The following is a 17,661-nucleotide window of genomic DNA, read 5'->3' on the forward strand; positions in this document are numbered from 1 at the left end:
GACTTCACGCCAGACTTCAGCCAAACTGCCACACGGCCCCGCGGACAAGCCCTCTCCGTTAGGCCACCGCTACAACCGACGGGCGCAGCACCGTCACACACGCCACCGACCGGCTCCCCGCGAGGCGCTGCCGCCCGGGGCGGGCTGGGGATGCCTCCGCCAGACGACGGCAGCCCGCTGCCGGCCCTGCCCGCGAGCCAGGGCCCTCGCCGCCACCCCCGGCCGAAGATGCGGCGGCCTCGGGCGCCTCAACGGCCGGAGCGGGGGCAGCGGCCAGCCGCAGCATACCGCTGTCCCCTCCCAGGCCGCCTGCGCCGCTCCGCCCGGCGGCGGCGGAAGTGACACGAGGCAGAGGGCGTAAACTGCTCCCGCGGCCGCAAGGCTAACGCGCGCTTTCGCTCCCCGCCGCTCCCCGCCCCCCGGCGGCGGAACGGCCGTCGCCGCGCTCCCTCCCCGGCCCCACTTCCGGGCCTCCGCCCCAGCGTCCCGCTTGGCTCCGCCTCCTTCCGCAGCCGGGGGCTTCCGCGCGCGGGACGTATGGCGCCGGGTGGGGGAGCTCGCGGGCCCGGCAAGTAGTTCCCGCCGTTGGCAGCTGCCGCCATCGCTGCGGGACGGCTTCCGTCTCCTCGGCGTCCTAACATGGCAGCAGCAGCCGCGGCGGCAGGCGGCCGCGGAGCTCGCAGGCCGATGCTGCCTCGCTGCAGCGGCGACCGCACCGTGTTTCTCTTCGACCGGCGCTTGGAGCAGGCCGACCCGGACGAGAAAGTGCTCAGCTACGGCAAGGACAACTACCGCGGATTCCGCAGCGCCGTCTGCCAGGTGCTGGCGGCGGGAATGGAGGGACGAAGGGAGGGAAGGAAGGCGAGCGCGGCGGCGGGGCGGGCCGCGGCCTTAACGCCTCTCCGGCCAGCCGGCGGAGGCGCGTCTGAGGGGCGCCCCAACGCCGCCAACGATTCCGCCCGCCGCGGCTCCACGTGCGAGGGGAGGCGTGAAGGGGGGCCGTTGGGCGGCCGGGGTGTGTGTGTGGGAGGAACAGGGGGGGACGCGCTGCTTTCTCCTTCTGCCCCCGGAGGGTTGAGCGGGCTGCCGCGCCCGCCTCCTTCCCACGCAAACTTTCTTGCCGGGACAGGTGGGCGGACGTCGAGGAGAGGCCGCGCCCGCTCCCGCGGCCGTGTCCTTTGCCCGGGGCCGGGCTGAAAAGCTGTCGGGCCGCCCGCCGCCAGCGGCTGGTCCTGGCGCCCCGCCGTGCGGGAGCGGCCCCTGGCGCCGGGCGGGAAGGCGGCGGGCGGCCCGGCAGCTCCCCCGTGCGGGGAACCGGCGGCGGCTCAGGGCAGCTTCCCGGGACGCGGTGGTTAATTCCGCTGTCCGAGGTGTCGGCGATAAGCGCCGGTGGTTACGCTTCTTGAAGGCCTGTCGCCGTTTCTCTGAAGGCCGTTTAAAATGCTTTACCCGGCCGGTTCTTTGCTGTCTCGCGTATCCCTTCGGTTGTCTTTCCTTGTGCAAAATAATTAGAGCCGTCTTCAGGTCTCGTGGAGGTTTCTTCCTGCATATGGGCTGTTTGCTCCAGTTTGCTGGCGATACCAGTAGGCATCACCCTTTTTCTGCTGTGGTTTCGTTTTCTGAGGAAGTCATAAATGCCATAAACCTGTTATCTGCCTGCCCATGTTTTATAGTGTGAAGTGAACAGGAAAATCAGCTGTAAACTATGCACTAATTTAGTCTGATACACCATTCTATCTTAGTTTCTTTATCCAGTGTAATTTGCACTTTGCTCTCTAGGATAGAAACTCTTTGAAGGAATTGTTTGGTTCGTCCTACGTCTGGACAGTGTTTATTGTAATGGTTTCCTACTGTGATGAGAGCTTTGAGTTATAAGTGTCAGCACAAGTAGCTGTCACACATGGCTGCCTCTTCCTTGCGCAGTTCTCCTTCGGCGTTCAAAATGGCATACTCGTGTTCAGTTAGAGATACTGAATCTGTACTAAAGGTGCTACAACTCAGCAGTAACTTGGCTATAGGGTGTTAGCGCATCACTTGACCTGATCAGCACCCCTAAAGTTAGAAGACTGGAAGGGCAAGTAACTGATTGAAATAAAGAAATCGGTACATCTCATGCAGTGTAACATTCTGAGAAGTTAGACAGAAGGGGTGGGTTCGTGGCCTTCTAAGAACCAACTTTCTCCTTAATGGAGCATAATTATAGGGTTCGTATCTCCTATGTATGACGTGATTTCTTCCAGGAGTTGTCGTAATGGATCCCATCTCAAACTGTACGTAACAGATGAATTGCAAGGATACTTTGCATTTTCAGTATTCAGGGCAGATATGTTGATGTTTAACCCATCTTTTTTCTTAGCTTTTGTACTTAATTGGTGGGCTGAAGTTAATGTTAATTTGCAACAAGAGTCTTTCTTTTCATGGCCTTTTTTAATATGTGCTGTACACTCCAGTGATTTCTATTTCCATGCAGCCTCATGGTGTTCAGTAGTTCCCAGAGCTTTTGGCATATTTGTAGTCTTATACAGAAACAAGTCATCATCACAAGATGTGACCAGTCTTGGGTACAAACAGCTTCAGAGTTTTCTTATCTCAAAAATGTATTGACATTGTGGAGTAAGTATTTAAATGCCGTTATATACACTGCTCAGGTGTGCAACGTAATGTGTGAGAAAATCTGGCACTGTAAAGCAGAATGTGGTGTGTTTGGGTTTGGTGCCTGTGAAAGTAAAATTTTCAAGTATAGTTTCTTACCATGCCAACACGGTGATTCTTATCGCTAGTGCTGGTGGCTGTTTTGGGGTGTTAAGGATGATAGAATTGGTGCTCTTACAAACCTATGCAAGAGGAACCTCCAATGATCATTCCTTTATTGGAGAAGGCCTTTCTCTAATGTGTTGACACAGAGAGATGCCTCTGTCACAGCTAATTTCAGTGTGGTGACTCTTTGCACCTCAGAGATTTCATTATCTTACATGTGGGGATCTAACTGCCTCAATGTGCTGCCATGCATTCAGATGGTTTGACATGATCAGTAAATGCTGTTATAGTGAAAACTGGACAGGCTGATGTGCAGGAAGTTTAATGTCTGATGTCTCCCACACCAACAGCATATGGGTTCTTGTTAGGCTTCTGGAAGAGCATTCTGGCGTCCCAGTGCCTCTGGGAATTTTGCGCATTATTTGTGTTTCTCCAGGTGTTGTAGTTTGGCCTCTTGAAAGTTGCAACAAACTACTTTTCAGGAGAAGGGTCATTAATGGGTTTCCCTGACTGGGACAGACTTTCCCCACTTCATGGTGCTGAAAACATATCAGGGAATTGATGAAAGCTTGGGAAGAAAGATTTTATTATTTTTTTTTTTTTTTGATAAGCAAGTTTTGAGTTGTTCAGACTAAGATGAAGTAGTCACTTTCTCCAGTTAAAGCTATTAGAAACCCGAGTGTGTGATCAGGTGAATGTAGCATATCTAGCAGTGTTCATTTCCACAGGTATCCTGTCCGGTGGCTCAAGTTCAGTACAGGCTTAGCTTTAAATTGACTTTCATTGGCAGTTTTGTCTTGCAACTAAATTATTCTACTGTAGCAGAGAAGGTACATGTGCACTTCCCAGTCTGCCGACTGGGCTGTGGGGGTGGTAATGTCTGACAAGGGTGCCAGAAATATATTAAGCTGTTGGAACTGTTTCTGCTGTGAACATCTTCCTGTGGCATAAGAGAATTCCTTTGGATATAACTGGATACATAGTAGTCAAAGGAGAATGTAAATCTTGAAAAAATAATGAAATTAAACCTGATTGCATTATGTGATGATTCCAAGTTGAAAATACTTGAATGCCCGAAGACATCGTGTTAGGCAGCTACTTTCCGAGACTTATGGGGTTTTTTTCCATAATGTGGAGAGAAAATAAGTATATTCCTGTTCATGTAGCAAAATAACTGATTCTTGAGACAACAGATTCAGCCACTGAGAGGTGGATTTAGGAGCTGATTCATGTCCTCTCTGTTGTCATATAAAGCATTCCTCCATTATTATTAAAATATTGTTTATTAATTTTTGAAACTTTTGTTTGTTTTGATTTTGAAGCAAATATTCGTTGTCACCTTATGAATTTTCTTACTGTCCCCTAACAACAAGATAATGCATGACAGTGTGGCTGGATGTGGCTTTATGTACTGATAAATTAGTCTTTCCTTTTTTTTTTTTTTGTGGGGGCGGGGCAGGGAGAGGGGTAGATTTTTAAAAAAATCTTTATAGAAGAAGCTGAAGCATATATAGTCGTCACTCTTCTTCCTTGTAGTGATCAATCCTCAATCAGAAACCTCTTAATCAGCAATGATCTGTGAACTTGATTATTCCATTTGAACGTATGTGGAGCAGTCATGTAATTTCAGTCCCCAGAACCATGAAGTTTTGAGGTTAATAAGTCAATTAAATAGGGAGTTTTGCCTGTTCTTGGGAGTACTATTGCTTGTACGCCTTCCTGTTGCCTTTTATTAGGTAAATGCTCAACTGCTTGTCCCAATGTTTAGAATATAATTGGAAAACATATACCTGTAATGTGCAAAATGGAGCTAAACTTTGCTGGCAGGTAATCCTAGATCCCTTGCTCCTGTTGTCCAGGTACACAGTGAGGTTGGAGCACTTCAGTGTGTTGCTAAACCAGGCACTTACCTTTTCTGCTTTAAAAGGAGTGTGACCTCTGTGTCTGTGCTGAAAACTGCACCCAAGTTTTATTACGTGTGAGGGGCTTTTTGAGACTCTTTGAGGTGAAGTACCAGTCTGAAAAGAGCTAATGGTCCTAAAATTGGTGTTACTATTTAAATAGGAATCAAACACATTTGTAAATGCTTCTTTAATTTTTTGAAACTTTTCATCGTTGTTGTGACCTCCTTGTTTGAAGAAATATCCTAACAGTCTACCCACCATTTAAACAGATTATTTTGCCAGTCCACCAAAATAAATTCCAGGGTATCAGTAAGCAAAGAGGCAAAAAATGATGTTCATTGAGAGGGAATATGGAGAAGCAGCACAGCAGTGGTGGAAACTCAAGAAATAAGTGTGGGGTTTTTTTTTTAATGTTTGCATACCAATGCCTAATACATAATTTATAATGAAATTATTGGTGATCAGGGGAAAAAAAATTAGCAACAACTTCTACACCAGAGGGTAAGTCTTAAATGTATTTAAGAGGTATTTGGATTACTTACTAAGCTACTGTTCTGATAAATTTGCTCAATAAAGTACTTCTGTACTTAATGATGAAATCAATCCATCTTGCAATAATTATATTTTTGTATTATAAAATCTATGTTCATTTACTCATTTTTCAAGATTCTGTATAATCAGAAACTAAAATAGATATATTTTAAACATGCCGTGCATACACAAAACAAGCTTTTCCTTGATTTTTAAAGAAACTGTTGGAGGTACTGTAAGACATGTGTAAGCTGCAACAGTATTGTGAGCTTTTTCTGAAACTCATATTTCAGGCTTCACTGAAATGCTTGTGTGTAGCTTCCTTGTTACTGATATTTCATTGGGAAGAAGGATACACTTTGCTTACCTTACTATGTGTTGACTGATTTGGAAAGCTGAGTGATTTTTAAGTTCCTGCTCAAATTTGAGTGCTGGCGATAAGCTCAGATGCAGACTATCTGCATTCCTTTAGCATTAGTTATCCAGGTGCAACTTCTTACATGTGGTATTTTTTGCTTTTGAAGAGTGGTGTCTGAATTCTTACTGTAACCAGTGATGCCATACAAAGTATTCTCATGGAGGAGCTGTATGGAGTTGATGTCAAAATTATGGCCGATAGCTGCACTCATTAGTATTTGTGACTGTGCTTTTAGACACAATGGCTTGTGGAGGTCAGGTAAAAGATCCTGTATTCGTCCAGACTCTGAATAAGTCTACTAATGACAATATGCTCTTCGCATAAATTCTAGAGTCTCCAGCTTCTTTCCACTTGTTAAATCTTGCAAACCTTGAAAAGTTGTCTGAGTTAACTCGTTGTTGTGGACTAGATTTCATAGACTTGTGTATGTGGCTTCTGCAGAGAGCTTGTGTCATGCAGTTTTCCTTCTCTTCTTTTTCTGTTTTTCCACCAAAATTATGATAACACTTTTTTAAGATACCGCATAAAAACAACTTCTATTATGGAATCTTGTGATAGGTAGTGATGTTCTTAGTGTTTCTGTTGAACTACATGTTCACTTCTTAAGACCTTTCACTAATATCTTCTTGTAAATATTTAGAAGTGTATCAATTGAACTTCTGAAAGTCTTGAAGCTTTTAAGTAGGACAGAGGACAAGACACTTCAAGTTCTGCAGCTGTTGTCTTCTGTAACTCGTTTTTTAGATGGAGGTGACTTTGTCAGTACAGGAGGGTTGGAAAATGTTTCAGAACACTGAAACTGTATTCACTGCTGGCTTTTGTCTGTAGGTTGTCTCTAGTGACCATCTGCCTAGAAGACACAGGCTACTGGATGTTCCTGTATTTCTGTAATATACAACTCTTTGCTTTGAGCTCCGAGAAATGCTTAGAAATAATTTCTGTCCTTTTTGAATGCAACTGCTTTTCTAGGCTTTTGGATCCCATTTCTGTTTATGTCCAAAGATGATATACGTTTATGTTCTGATGTGAGGCAAGCTCATTCAAATTATGATTAAAGAGATTGTTATATTTGCTCTGCTACCATGAGTGATCCTCAGCAGGTTGTTGAGACTAGCTGACCCAGCAGTGGACTGGAAAAGTTTGTCTGATTAGCACTCTTATGTGAGTTACTTACAGTTGTTATCAATTACTTTGTCTTCACTTAATCTGTTTATATCTTACTTTTTGTATTTGTTAATTTGTATGAATGGTCTTAGTATTATCTAATTGTATGGATAACTGAGAGATGATTCAAATATCTGAGTATCCGTAAGCAGTAAGACAGTTATGGATTTGAAAATCTGTGATTTGAGAAAATCCTTTTCCTTAAATGTGTTTTATAGTTACATCTGTTTGTTGATCTAATAGACATCTCTCAGTTTAGACTGATAATTCTTTATAATGTGGCATAACGTGGGATAGCTATCTTGTAAATGAGTATCTTGCCAATGATAAATTGGCAAATAGCATGGGACGTTCAGTTAATCACATGCAAAGTTACAGAAGGCTGCAAAGTTCTTAGAGTTTGGACGTGGCATTTAGGTTCGTGTTTTATATTCCTAAACAAGTTCCCACAAAGGAGCCCCTAGATCACTGTGAAATACTCAAAGTAAATCCGTATTTCTTTTATCATGTTAGGTAGCTGAGGTATGTAGATAAATTTTGTGAAAATGGGTAGCTATATAGAACAGCATTGAAAATGTCCTCACTAGATTTCGTTACAATCAACTGATGAGTTTCAGGTCCCTTTAAGAGGGGAAAATTATTTCTAGGCTAGGTGCCACTTTGTGGAAGATGGCTGTGGGGTTTTTATCTCTCTGTTATCCCTTGGCTACATCACCAAACTCTGAGGCCAGTTCTTAACGTCATTCTCATGCGTCTGCCTGCTGGGAATGGCTACTGTAGGAGGAGAAAGAGCATTTTAAAGGTGTGGAAGTTGCTTATTGTAGGAAACAGCTGTTTGTGTTGGAAAAGTTTGGGTTGCAAGGGATTAAATGTCTTCTCTAAAGACATTGTAGTTTCGGTTTCACTGTTACATCTGTCATGTGTGAGACTATTCCATTCCTTTAATTTCCAAAGTCAGCACCAGCAGTTATTATTTTATAGTAATAGTCTATAGGACCACTGGAAGCAAACAATGTGTTATTTCTCCTTCATTTACCACTTCAAGCATATCCATGTTACTGCAAGCTGTGGTGGTATACACACAAAATTGAACATTTGGTTCTTGAACGCCCTTTCCAAGGGAGATGGTAAATCTAGAGGTGAAATCTATGTTGACTTCATGTTAAGTGCTCTAGTTGGCTTAATAGCCAGGTAAGCCTCACAGGGCACGTTCAGATCAAATAGCAGCAAAACTTGCTTTGGTGCTTATGTGCTAATAAGTGAAAGAGAACAGAAATGGAAGCCTATTTGGAGGAGTCTTAGCTGCTGAGGAGTTGTCTGTGATTTGTGGGCCTGTGTTTTGTTTTGAGGTTGTTTTTTTTTTATTTTATCAAGAAAACCTGGGACAGAAACAAGTATGCAAGTTGAACCTTGCTACTTGATTCAGATTTAAGGGTTAGAGAGATCACAGTTCATTCACACTTTCATATATTGTACCTGTAAATTGCTCTGCTGACAGCTTCTTGGGCATTTGGCATTCATTTGGCTCTTTCAAAATCTTACCTTAAGCATTTTATTAATCTCATGTCATAAACATCCACCAACAAATTGAGAGCTGTTAGCTTTATTTATCATGAAACATAGGCAGCGCTCCAGACTGAGCCTCCCGTTTATAAAGAATGCATTGCTTTTGTTTAAACAAAGACAGCATTTTGGCTTATATATCATTTCATAGGTATAATGACTGACATCCTGCTGTTAGCAAAACAGGCTCAACTCAGGGAGTTTTTCTTAATTTAGCTTATGGTAAAATAACACAAACTTTTGATTATTGATCGGGGGGGGGGGCGGCAATTAAGGGAAATGCCTTTCCTCCCCCTTCTCCAAGCTCATCTTGTGTCATACGCTTCTCTTCCTCCGTTCCTAGTCTAAGCTTCCCTTGTTCTCCCCATGCGTAATGCGCAGTCAGTCCCAATTCCTTTGGTGAGTCAACAGGCAGCGTGAGAGGTCAGGGCCATGTGTAGGGTTTCCCTTTGCTGCCTTTACTCCTCCATGCGCTTTAACAGTTTTAGAATTGTAGAATGGTTTGGGTTGGACCTTAAAGATCATCTAGTTCCAACCCCCCTGGCATGGGCAGGGACACCTCCCACTAGACCAGGCTGCTCAAAGCCCCATCCAGCCTGGCCTTGAACACTTCCAGGGATGGGGCATCCACAGCTTCTCTGGGCAACCCGTTCCAGTGTCTCACCACCCTCACAGTAAAGATCTAATATCTAATCTAAATTTCCCCTCTTTCAGTTTAAAACTGTGACTCCTCGTCCTGTCGCTACATTCCCTGATGAAGAGTCCCACCCCATCTTTCTTGTAAATACCCTTTAAGTACTGGAAGGCCGCACTAAGGTCTCCCTGGAGCTTTCTCTGTTCCAGGCTGAACAACCCCAACTCTCTCAGCCTGTCCTCACAGGAGAGGTGCTCCAGCCCTCTGATCATTTTTGTGGCCCTCCTCTGGACTTACTCCAACAAGTCCATGTCCTTCCTGTGCTGAGGACTCCAACGCTGGATGCAGCACTCCAGGTGGGGTCTCACCAGAGCAGAGGAGAGGGGTAGAATCATTTCCCTTGACCTGCTGGCCGCACTTCTTTTGATGCAGTCCAGAATGTGGTTGGCTTTCTAGGCTGCGAGCACACATTGCCAGCTCAAGTTGAGCTTCTCATCAACCAACACCCCCAAGTCCTTCTCCTCAAGGCTTCTCTCAATCCATTCTCCACCTGGCCTGTATTTGTGTTTGGGATTGCCATGACCCATGTGCAGGACCTTGCACTTGGCCTGGTTGAACTTCATGAGGTTTGCACAGGCCCACCTCTCAAGCCTGTCTGTGTCCCTCTGGATGGCATCCCTTCCCTTCAGCACGTCAACTGCGCCACACAGCTTGGCGTCATTGGCAAACTTGCTGAGGGTGCACTCAGTCCCACTCTTCTGCTCTGGTGGGTTGTCCACAGGCTACAGCCCTATGGGAGTAGGAGGACAGAGAGGGAAAATTCCCTGCCCTGACATGGATCTGCCATGGGCCCCAGCACCTTTGGGGCCATCCCTGCTCTGCCATGCAGTACCTCTTTTCAGCGTGTCTTTAGTGCTGTGCGTAGCAACGTCTCCTCTGTTGTGTCTCATTTGTCTCCTCTGTTTGTTCCCCAATATGCTGGAGCAGAAGCACCATGTACCCTTCTGGTTGAAATTTTGGCATGCAGTGTGTTGTTTCCATCACTTTGTGAGCCATGTGGCACTGGCTGTGACTGGCTCAGGGCAATTCATGGCCTGATACTGCACTGGTCACCCCTACAGCCCTCTGGCACCAAAACCCTGCAGTCTACAGTCAGTACACCTTCGAGTGTAGCTTAGCAAACAATTTAAATGACTCCTAGTGAACAGCTGTGGCTGTTTACCCAGACTGTTCAAAATTTCCTTCATTGATATAATCTTCTATACTTTTCAGGTGGCTTATTTCTCATTGTATGCACATAACTTTTCATCTTTGTAACACTTTGACTTTTGCATGTAGTGATCATATGTAAGCAATAGTTTAGGAATCCTTGTGTTTTCTCATATCTACCTCTCTTTTTAGAGACCATATAATTATCATTATTCTTTTCTCCTACATTGTTGATTAATTTGGAGCTTGTATCTGTTTTGTTCCCAAAAGTCTTTTCTTTTGTATCCAAAATATAAAAGCTTTCTGCTTAGCTCTTTTAACACAGTAACTTCCAAACATACTTTCACTGTGAGTATGCAGAGGCATTTCTGAGTATAGTGATTCTATTGTACTCTTCAAGATTTTGATGTCATCAAAAGCTAGATCATGATTGTGCATCTGGACAATTTTCAAAAGAATAACCAACAGATTTATAATCTGAATGTACTGCTAGACTGTCATGTGAATCTTCCGAAGTAAAGAAATGGGTGCATCTTTGGTGCTTATTTAAAAAAGGCCACAATGCTAGGCTGCAAGGGGCTCAGCATTGAAGCCCACACTTTATATCAAGTCAACAAAAGATACCATGATGTCTCTTACGTGCAATAATCTTAGTGAGAAATGAAACATTTGACCAAACGTTTTGTATAAGAATCAAATGAAACATCATCAACTCTTCAAGTAAGTTACCCAGTAGGTTCACTTCTATTCAGGGATGACCAGCTCATCTTCCTGAGGACCACATCCACAGAATGGGACAACTGTGTAGCCACCTCACCACTACCTGGCATAATGGGAAGAGACAGGGGCTGGGATAACTAATAGTATAGCATAAGTTAAGCTTTCAAACAGATATTTTCTAAGTTGGCTAAAGTTTACAAAGGATACGGCCTCTTAAATTCCTGCATGTACAAGAAAAACAGGTTGCCTTTGGCAGTTAGGACTGCCAAACTTGGTCCATGAACTTGCCTAGTAGCTTATCTCAAAATGACAGCTGTTTGGAGTGAAGCGGAAAGGACCTGCTGCTGCTAAATACAGTAATGCTGGGCTCACCCAGGAAACACGGGTGTAGGTCTGCCTACGAGGCAGTTGTTGATACTTAGTTGAGGCTCACCCATGGAATGGGGGAGAGGACCAGAAGGAGGAGGCTGCCCCTTCTCAGTTAACAGGCTGCTGTCTTGTGTATGCACTACCTTATCCTAACTTCTTGCTGCCTTAAAGTAAATGCTGCATTCTTAATAAGGTTTTGAGAGCAGAAAGAGCTTTTGAGAGATAGAGAAAACAGGGGAGCTGTAATTATACCTGGAGGGAAAAGATTATTATCTGAACTTTCAAATGTAAAACTCTCCAGTTCAGTTATTCCATATTAACCATTAACAGTTGGTTACAGTTTGGTTACTGGTACCAACAGAATGGTACAGTTGGATGTTAGTTTTATAGTATCCATATTTTTTATTGCTTATTTTCCTTGCTCTAAGCAGTTTTTTTCTTTTCCTGCACAGATTTGCCATGTGGTAATTTGTGTAATGTGAGAGGTTAAGTTGAAGTGATGGGAATGTAGAAGAGTTTAAAAAGTACTAATTACTCCAGAGTCTTAAGTAGGAATGCCAGTCTCTTCCTGTCATCTCCATTTGTCTCACTTGCACCAAGTGGTATGAGAAATTTGACAATTTTGCTAATTTTGCTACTGGATACTAACTGTACCTTTAACATGGTCACAACTAGGGAGAAGGTAACTGATGGATGTAAAGAAGACTTCTAATGAAACCTTAAATGGTGTTTTAGAAATATTTTGAGTCTTGAGTACTAGGGATGGAAAGAAAGACGTATGGGAAATTATGAGGGCAAGCTGCTACAGGGAATGCAAGAGCTTCAGGGAAGAATCTGGCTAAAAGTGCAGAAAGCACCTGTTGGAGTCATGACCACAGGACTGAAGGGTTTGATGGAGTTAAACAAGATCAGAGTTAACTTTTACTTAAATTTCAAAGACGTGGAAAGGCAGGAGAAAATACAGATATTTAATTTATTATTTTGAGAGAGAGATTAGTGTTGGATGTCATGTAGATGTAGAGGCATATAAATGTACGTAGAAAGCAGGATAAACAGTCCAAAACTACAGAAACATATTCAAAAGTTGGAGGCAGTAAAGTGGCAAAAATTGTTTAGATTCAGAAGAATGTACTTCAGTGTTTTAATGGTAAAGAATTTTCTGAAAGAAATCTTGATTATTTTTTTTAAATGTACGATATAATTGAAGAACAAGGACTTCTAATGTGTATCCAACATTTAAAAATATTCAATTGGTTTAATGTCTCAAAAGAGTGTAGTTAAATATGGGACACCCTCTAGATCATGACTATTGCTGTTGTAATTGTGCAGTCTGAAGTAGAGCTGTTCAGTCTCGCTCCTCAGCCCTCGAGGTGATTACCCATAAGACAGTTCCTCCTCCTTAAAATTCCAGTAGCTTGCTAGAACGTATTTTAGGCAGGTAAAAAAACAAACTACTCCAGTACAGACCGTTTGCCTAAGTTGAGAAAGCAAATGAAGTTAAGTTCCGGAATTAAACCGTGTTCTCAGTTAATACAGGGAAAAATATTTGCTCACTTCTCAGTAGTTTGTGGCAAAGTGAATAGAAAGACTGCTTTTTTTTTTTAATGTATTTATCTGAATATTTTATGGAGTACTTAATTATCATAACCGAATAACCTCCAATTTTTGTAGGCATTTGGCATAGCTACTGATGAAAACTTTGTTATCACCACAACAAGCAGGAAGGAAATTACAGAAGATAACTTCAGTAAGTATCTTAGATGGCAAAATAAATGCAGCTATTTCTTATATTGATTGTAAAGACCGTACGATGATTTTCATACTCTATGACATGTGGAAGTACAAATCCGATAATAGTTTGCCAAGAATTGTTACAAAATTGACTTTTACAAACAAGTTTTTAACAACTACTCGTTAGTATGATGACAGTTATACAAGGTAATTTTTTACCTTCCATTACAAATTCTGTAAATGATAGGAAAAAATGGCATATAAATATCTGTCACCTGAGAATACTTGCATTATTAAGCTTGGAAGCATGAAAAGATTTTAAATTAAATGTTGTTGCTAGGAGGCTGAGTAGTCAACGCCTAAGAAAAGATAAAGATTACCTGAGGCTCAGCCTGTACTGGTTTTGAGAGCAGAAGTTGACTCGTGCAGTGAATGCTCTTCAGTATGCTTTATATTTCATCTTCACACAGGCGAGCTTGTTCAAGATGGAGTTACTTTATATCTGCTACAGTCAGTTGATCAAATGCTGCTTTTGGCAACCAAGGAGCGAATTGACTTCCTGCCCCACTACGATACACTTGTTAAAAGTGGGATGTACGAGTACTATGCCAGCGAAGGGCAAAATCCTTTGCGTAAGTACTTGCCAAAATAATCTCATGTAAATGATGTTTGTATGAATATAATGTGGTTATGAGCAATTTAACTTTTAGTTACAGCTGGTGGTCTTAACTGTAAAAGAAAAATTAACTATGTTCTTTATAAAAATTTTTCCTTTAAAAGTGACTCAAAATGGTCATGTAAGAATCCAGATTTACAGAGGGACCTCCTCAAATGCTACTTCAAGAAGTTTGACTATTTTAGAAGTAAAATTACTTCAGTCTTGATAATAATCTTGCAGATGTCATCCAGTCAGGTCAGCATTTATGTTTTCAGGTTCTTGTCTCCTGTACTGACTTAGGACTTGGTGACCAGTTTTTGTATGAGCTACCATAGCAATTTGTCTGCTGTCCCATCTATGGTTCTACAAGGCTTAACTTAGCAATGAGAACATGTATTTCTTTAAAAGATGCTGCTTTAGTTTTTATCTAACTGGCATATAAATATGTAACCAGCCCTTTGTATTGTTTTATTGAAAAAAATAATTTCTGTTTATGGCTTCTCTGGAAATTCTGTCTGTGGCTATGATTACTTTTTAAGTATTGTACATATTAGGTACAGCAGGCTCAAAATTGGACAGAAAAAAATGCAAGCATCAAGACTCAAGATTATACCAATCCCACAGCAATTTGTGTTTCGAAACTATCTCAGCAATGTCTATAAATAGCAACGGTGTTTTTAAGTACCATTCTCCTTTTTCCCCCTCCTCCTCTCTGCGCTTCATCTCTGTTCCTTGTCCTGCCAAAGACACTTTCTTCGTTCAGTTTTGGAGACTCAAAGTGCACTAATAGTTTGGTCAGTGATATTTGTATTCCTGTGCACAGGAATTGTTGTATTAGACCTCATGAAGCATTCTGTCTAGATCCGTGCTTTGTTCCTACCAGCAGCCAGTACCAGATACCTGAGAAATACTAGGGGAACAGAAAGGCCGTGCAGACATGCAACAAAAGTGATTTGGGGACTTTCGAGTTACTGTCTATGGACTGCTCTTTTTTTGTTATGTTGTTCAGAAAGTAACTGGACATCTTTAACACTGACGATATTTTGTGGTGTTGAGCCCCCAGCTTAATTGCATGTGATGGGAAGTGTCATGTCGTTTTGTATATGTTGAACTAGTTACCAGTTTTTTCACCTGTTGACCCTACTTTGTATGCTGGGAGAGATCATAAAGTGTTGCTAGCAGATTGGTGAACTTAGTGAATCACACTTTAAACTAACAAACTTGGGGGTTAGGATGCAAAGCCCACACTAGTGGGCTCACACTAGTGAGCACTACACACTAGTGTACTCACAAGCACCAGGATGGATGAGCACACCTACTGCAGTAGTGAGGAATGAACCCAACCCTCCACAAAGGTCCCACCAAAAAGGTGAGACAGTCATCAGTCCAACTGAAGTGTCTTAATACCAATGCATGCAGCATGGACAACAAACAGGAGGAGCTGGAAAGCCACTGTGCAGCTGGAAAGCTACAAGCCAATCACTATCACTGAAATTTGGTGGAGCAAAAGAGCGCTGCACTTGATGGCTATTAACTGTCAGGAGGGACAGGCAAGGAAGGAAAGGTGGGGAGGCAGGTTGCCCTCTCTGTAAAAAAATGGGTTGACTGCACAGAGCTGTCTTTGAAAAACAGCGGTGTACAGGTCAAGAGCTTATCAGTGAAAATCAGAGACCAAGCCAACAAAGGAAGCCTCATGGGTCACGTTTACTACAGGCTACCTGATTAAGGGGAGGATGTTGATGAAGTGTTCTTACTTCAACTACAGGAAGTATCACACTTGCAGGCCCTGATCTTGCTAGGGGACTTCAATCACCCTGACATCCACTGGAGACGCGGCACAGCAAGCTGCACGCAGTCTAGAAGACTCTTGGAGAGCACTGAGGATAACTTCCTAATCTAGGTGATAGAAAGCCTCATCAGAGGAGATGCATTAGTGGACCTGTGGCTCACCAACACAGAGGAACTTAATGGCAGGGTCAAGATTGGTGGTAGCCTGGGCTGTAGTGATCATGCCCTGGTGGAATTAATGATCTCAAGGGAGAGAGGCTAGGTGAAAAATGTATAGTCAGGACTCTAAACCTTTTTACCAGGGCCTGTAGTAACAGGACATGGGGTAAACTGAAAGAGGGTAGACACAGATCGGACATGAGGAAGAAATTATTTACTCTGAGGGGGGTGAGACACTGGAACAGGTAGCCCAGATGAGTTGTGGACGCTTCATCCCTGGAACTGTTCAAGGCGAGGTTGGATGGGGCTTTGAGCAACCTTATCTAGTGGGAGATGTCCCTGCTCATGGCAGTATTGGACGTCCAGCATTGGAACTAGATGATCTTTGAAGGTCCCTTCTGACCTGAACCATTCTAGGATGCTGTCATTTCTTGTTCGCATTTTCTATGCCACTTGTGGATCTCGGGAGTTCATTTTTCCAGGCATGTGCATTCTGGTTTGCTTAATTAAGGCTGTTTTACTTTTTGAACAAAACTAACAAACCTGAGGTGCAGCGGTGTAAACTAGCCCAGCCGTTCCTTGTCTGTGCATAGCTTCTTAAATAGAACTTGATGCCTCTGTTTTTAGCTCAGCTCAAGACTTCTGTAAAGAAAGGCTAATTGAATTGCCGTTTCATTTCCTTGTGGCACTGAATTGATGGTTGCACTTGACGTTGAAAATGAAGGCCTCTGTGTGGTAATCATTACTTGCAGTAGCCATCCAACAACTTTTCACATAAAGATTGGAACATCTTGGACATACGGAACTATTATATAGCATCCTAGAATAATTTAGGTCAGAAGGAATCTCTGGAGATCAAATAATCTAAATCCCTGCTCAAATCAAAGTCCAGTTGAGTTTTGAATATGTCCAAAGAGTAGAAATTCCACAACCTGTTTGATTATAAAATAAATACATCTTTGTCTAGTGGATTTTCCATGTTCCAACTTTGTCAGTTGCTTCCTCTTCTATCACCGTATACCTCTGAGAAGAGTCTGGTTTCATCTTTGTACCCTCCTGTCATGGTTTGACCCCAACCAGCAACTAGAACCACACACCCGCTCACTCACACTCCCTCCGCCCGACCCCCAAGTAGCACAGGGAGAAGCTGAGGGGAAACTCTTTTGATGGATAAAGACAGTTTAATAGAACAGTAACGGAACAAGAGAAAAAAAAATAATAATGGTAAAAGAATATACAAAATGAAGTGATAAAATAGAAGTTGCTTTCACCATCCAATGATTGGTTGCCCAGCCCAGCCCATCCCAAGCAGGGATCGTGGATTCCTGTCCCCTGCCAAACAATTTATATACTGAGCATGACATCTATGGTATGGAATAATCCTTTGGGCAGCTTGCCCTGTCTGTGCTCCCTCTCAGCTTCTATGGGAACCTGAAAAAGTCCTCGATTAATGTAAACATCACTTAGCAACAACTAAAACAGTATGTGTTACCAGCATTATTCTCATACTAAATCCAAAACACAGCAGCTGCTAGACAGAAAATTAACTCTATCCCAGATGAAACCAGGATACCTCCTAGCAATAAGGCAGCAATAAGGACTCCCTTAGCCTTCTCTTCTTAAGTCTGAACAATCACAGTTCCCTCAGCAGCCTCTCCTTGCATGTGGGGTGCTCAAGCCCTCTGATTGTCTGGAGGACTCCTCTAGACTCACTTCAGTATTTCAGTGTCTTTTTCAGCAAAGGCTAAAGCTGGACGCAGTACTCAGAAGGCATTCTCATGAAGACTGGATAGAGAGGAAGAATCACTTCCCTTAACTGTCTGGTCGGCACTTGGTCAGTGTCTCTGTATGCCTCCTAGGTAGCCCATCTCCTCTTCAACCTTATTCATACTTCTTATCAGCATTTGAAGTTGGTCAGGAGTCTTACTCATCAGTTCTGGCCTTTTGCCACACATACTTGAATTTCTGCACGTTGTAGTCAACTGCTCGTATTCGTTGAGCAGGCAGTCCTTGGAGATGTGAGCCATCCAGGGCAACTATTAAAAATGCTCACTAA

General features: G+C 43.1%; 1 protein-coding gene across 1 annotated transcript in view; it reads left to right on the plus strand.

Moving 5' to 3' along the window:
* Nucleotides 1–513: 513 nt before the first annotated feature.
* Nucleotides 514–17,661, plus strand: part of SMCHD1 (structural maintenance of chromosomes flexible hinge domain containing 1) — an 85,370-nt gene continuing 68,222 nt past the window's right edge. The window contains exons 1-3 of the mRNA XM_054192680.1: nt 514–819; nt 12,941–13,016; nt 13,471–13,632. Of these exons, the coding sequence (XP_054048655.1) occupies nt 640–819; nt 12,941–13,016; nt 13,471–13,632 (418 nt within the window). The 5' untranslated portion in view covers nt 514–639. The remainder of the gene's footprint in view (nt 820–12,940; nt 13,017–13,470; nt 13,633–17,661) is intronic.

This window comes from Rissa tridactyla, chromosome 2 (assembly GCF_028500815.1).
Source record: "Rissa tridactyla isolate bRisTri1 chromosome 2, bRisTri1.patW.cur.20221130, whole genome shotgun sequence".
Taxonomy (NCBI): Eukaryota; Metazoa; Chordata; class Aves; order Charadriiformes; family Laridae; genus Rissa; species Rissa tridactyla.